The sequence below is a fragment of the Cebus imitator genome, unplaced genomic scaffold (assembly GCF_001604975.1).
Source record: "Cebus imitator isolate Cc_AM_T3 unplaced genomic scaffold, Cebus_imitator-1.0 Scaffold120, whole genome shotgun sequence".
NCBI classification, from domain to species: Eukaryota; Metazoa; Chordata; class Mammalia; order Primates; family Cebidae; genus Cebus; species Cebus imitator.
The window spans coordinates 1,318,445-1,322,566 of record NW_016107435.1 but is presented as its reverse complement, the minus strand read 5'-3'; the positions used below and the strand labels follow the sequence as shown (position 1 = coordinate 1,322,566).

At 39.9% G+C, this 4,122-nt stretch overlaps 1 protein-coding gene across 2 annotated transcripts in view; it reads right to left on the bottom strand.

Annotated features, from left to right (window-relative positions):
- Positions 1-4,122, bottom strand: part of SLC7A2 (solute carrier family 7 member 2) — a 69,278-nt gene that overhangs the window by 18,951 nt on the left and 46,205 nt on the right. For both annotated transcript variants that reach the window (XM_017539637.2, XM_017539636.2), the window contains exons 4-6: positions 3,561-3,726; positions 1,956-2,089; positions 417-639 (exon numbers count right to left, since the gene is read on the bottom strand). In XM_017539637.2, the coding sequence (XP_017395126.1) occupies positions 417-639; positions 1,956-2,089; positions 3,561-3,726 (523 nt within the window). The remainder of the gene's footprint in view (positions 1-416; positions 640-1,955; positions 2,090-3,560; positions 3,727-4,122) is intronic.

Here is a 4,122-nt window from a genome sequence, read left to right as displayed (position 1 = left end):
GAGTGAGACTCCATCTCAAAAAAAAAAAAAAAAAGAACTACAAGTATCACCAAAACTAATGAAGAAGAAACATTTTAGGACAAGAATCCTGAAGTTTCATAATACCTACATACATGACTATGTGTAACAGATGTGTGTGTGTGTGTGTGTGTGTGTGTGTGTGTGTATCAATGCCATATATTATTTCTACTGAAGACTGGGCCATTGCTATCTTAAAAAGCTGACTCTAAACTAATGGCAGAGTTTATCCTTTAAGATTTTTACATGGAAATTCTGAGAAAAATAATAAATACATAGTTACATAACATTTTGTTTCTATTAGGATACTTTTTAAATATACAAAAGCAATTATTTAGACACTGACTACACTTTGTAGAATCGCAAACAGCCCCTGCCCTGAAGGCGATGCAATATACCTTGTTGACAAGGCGCAGAGAGAACCAGCTGCAACGATGTATTTGGCAGGACCCCATCCCACATATTCAAATGCTACAGGGAGGGGGCTTTTCTCGTCGAGGAGGTAGTATGGCATCATAAGTGTTAAGGCTGCAGAGACCCCAAAATAGGCCATAAAGCAAACAAGCAAAGATGTCACAATTCCAATAGGAATAGCTCTCTGGGGATTCCGGACTTCTTCGCCTAAGGAAATACAAACAAAAGATGTGCATGCTTAAGAAAACATCAATAGATAAATAAATTAAATTGTGCGAAATTCTTCCTCTTCTCCAGAGTAATTCTTCTTTGCTTTTGTCCCTTCTCTTTTCTTATCTTGGTCCATCTTTTTTATTTTATATTTTTTTGAGACAGAATCTTGCTTTGTCACCCAGGCTAGAGTGCAGTGGTGAGATCTTGGCTCACTGCAACCTCTGCCTCCCAGGTTCAAGCAAGTCTCCTGCCTCAGCCTCCCGAGTAGCTGGGACCACAGGTGTGCGCCACCACACCTGGCTAATTTTTGTATTTTAGTAGAGATGAGTTTCACCATGTTGGTCAGTCTAGTCTCAAATTCCTGGCCTCAAGTGATCCACCTGCCTCAACCTCCCAAAGTACTGGGATTACGGGCATGAGACCGTGCCCGGCCGGTCCATCTATTTTACATGAAATTTCCTCTATTCTTGAAGGTACTTTCTTATTACATAAAAATCCAAATCCCAGAGGAAGAAGAGGAGAAGTCATGCCAGTAAGTTTCGCATCTCCAGGAAAGCAAAAAACCAATGAGCCAAACAAAGGCCATAACATACCAGCACTATTAAGTGTTTAGAGATAGAATAGCAGTCTTAATCCATTTGGAAAATGATTCATCTACAGAGATTAAATGACTGCTGTGCCATTTGGTAGGCCCCTGAGTATGAAGGCTTCAGATGAAGTTATTTCGTCTATTTGTATGAAATTCTAATTTCAATTTAAAAAACAGTATACTTTGTGCACTAATGAAATTGAATACTCAAAATGTGGTCAATTGTATGGCCATACCATGACATAAAAATAGAGGAAGCACTTAGAGAATGACTCTGGGATAATTATGTTGTTGTATAAGATAATGAAGAAAGAATTGGCACAATATTTTTTCTCCCACTAACAAAGAGGCCGTTTAAGAATGTCATCATCATGTATGGCTCATGTGAAGCACTTCCGGATAGAAGGATAGGGATGGTAATAATGACTAACGTTTATAAAGTAATCAACAGCTTGCAAAGTATTTTTCACATGCATTATTTTAGGTAATCTTCATACTATTTGAGGAGTAGGAATTGTTCTCTCAAATTTATCAACGTGGAAACCAAGGTGAGAGAGTTGCACTCTTCCTCGGCAGCAGGTGTCACAGCGGGGACTGGACCTAGTGCCCTTCTTACCCCAAATCTCTCTCTCTTTCCTGGACCATCTGCTGCCACACACGGGTACTTATACGTGACAAGGAATACTCATTCTTCTACAGTGAGCCAAGACACTGCTCTTACCAGTTGTTGCAATGCAGTCAAATCCCACAAAGGCATAAAAGCAAGTTGCAGCACCAGCCAACGTTCCCGTAAAGCCGTAAGGCATAAAGCCACCAGCCCCATAGATACTTGTTCCATTTTCAGAAGGTGGCTCACTAAGGAAGAGAACAAACACATTGGAAAGTCACTTTGACAGAAAACTGCTCCTTCTGGTGATTTGTCTCAGACCACATCTTTGGAAGGCGGTTGTGTTTATCAGCTCTTTGAAGCTGATATACATAAAACTAAAACCTCACTCTCTCACCCTGTGCTAGAGAAAGTGGTGGTGCTTCTAACAGTGTTACCTAACAATAATCCTCCTGTATCACTGACATACAATTACAGGTTGATTGATAGCATACATAGAAGGCCCAGACCCGCTCCGGCTGGAACCCACAGCCAGGGAGGATTTTGAGGGCAGAGACTCTACATATGAGCCATGCTCTGGGACAAAGACCAAAATCTCCACTTCTTATGGATGCTTTTTCTTACGAGAACCTATTCTTCAACTCATAAAGCATTGAGTAAGACAGAGTGCATGTCTTTAACATGCCCCAAGAAGACATTTAAAAACATGAAACAAAACTTCCTAGTCTTGATTGATAATAAAGTTGAATATTTTATTATATGTTAAAGACTTTATAAGTTCATAGGATACCAATTTCTTCCCTCATTGGAATGACTATAAACAACATATGTCATGAAAAACATATAGATGTACCTCATTCTATGCAATAGATATTTGTGTAATCTTATTTCTGCTTGTACAACTAATAACATTCTCCAAAAAAAAAACAAGGTCTGAAGATTACTAAAGGGCTAAGGGAATACAACAAAACAGAATGGTGACCCTGAAGGAAGAACTAAAGGATGCACAACTCAAAAATATTCATTGTTATTTAGTGGTGGCAAACTGCTTGGGGGAAAAGATCAAGTTTTTCCAGTAGTTAGAATCTTCCCTTGCTCTTCCCCTAAACCTGTAGCAGAGCTTGAGGCTGGGAACCAGCAGCTGCATAGCTTCACACAGTTGTCCCACAGGGAGAACACCTATACTTTTAAGTTTGAAGGGAATCTGGGAAGAGGGGTCTTGTAATGGAATAGCCTCTCAGAAAGGTCTCAGAAGCAAGAGGTTTGAGAACCATTGCTCTAGAAGAAAACTCACATATGCCCTCTGATATAGTTTGGCTGTGTCCCCACCCAAATCTCATCTTGGATTGTGGCTCCCACAATTCCCACATGTTGTGGGAGGGACCCTGTGGGAGGTGGCTGAATCATGGGGGCAGGTCTTCCCATGATGTTCTCATGGTAGTGAGTGGGTGTCATGGGATCTGATGGTTTTATAAGGGAGAGTTTCCCTGCACAAGTTCTCTTCTCTTGTCTGCTGCCATGTAAGACATGCCTTTCACCTTCTGCTGTGATTGTGAGGCCTCCCCAGCCATGTGGAACTGTGACTCCATTAAATCCCTTTTTCCTATAAATCACCCCGTCTCAGGCATGTCTTTATCAGCAGAGTAAAAACAAACTCATACACCCTCTTAAAATATTTTCTTAAACAAGAAGGAGAAAAAAAACCCTCAAATATTTTACCTGGCACTTGCTGATATATTTTTGAGAAACTCTTCACTAATCTTCCAGTTTGCCACATTTCCTTTCACAAACCCGGCAACAATCACAAACAGAAGGACCAGAATATTAACAGCTGTGAATATTTTATTCACCCAAGCAGACTCTTTTACTCCAAAAGACAAAAGACCTATGGAAAAAGAAAGGACATTTTCGTTTTTAACCTAGCTTTAGGAAAGGCAATGGCATTTTGAGGCAAATACAGGGCTGTAGGATATTATTTCACCAGCACTCATATCTGTAACTTCCATCTATCCACCTCTAGTGCTAGTTCTTACTCCTTAGTTAGTTACCTAGTCCTGAAAGGTCTTCTGAACGCAACCAACTCAATTTTGGAAGGCAGATCGTGCTCACAGAAGATACCACAGCACTTTATAAGAAACATAAATCTAGTAACGTTGGCCATCACTACCAATGATAGGTAAAGTAACATCTAATTTCAGGTTAATGGTTGCAAACTTTTTTTTTTTTTTTTTTAGTTTCATTCTTGTAAATTACATTGAGGATAGAGCCTGTTTGTTACCTT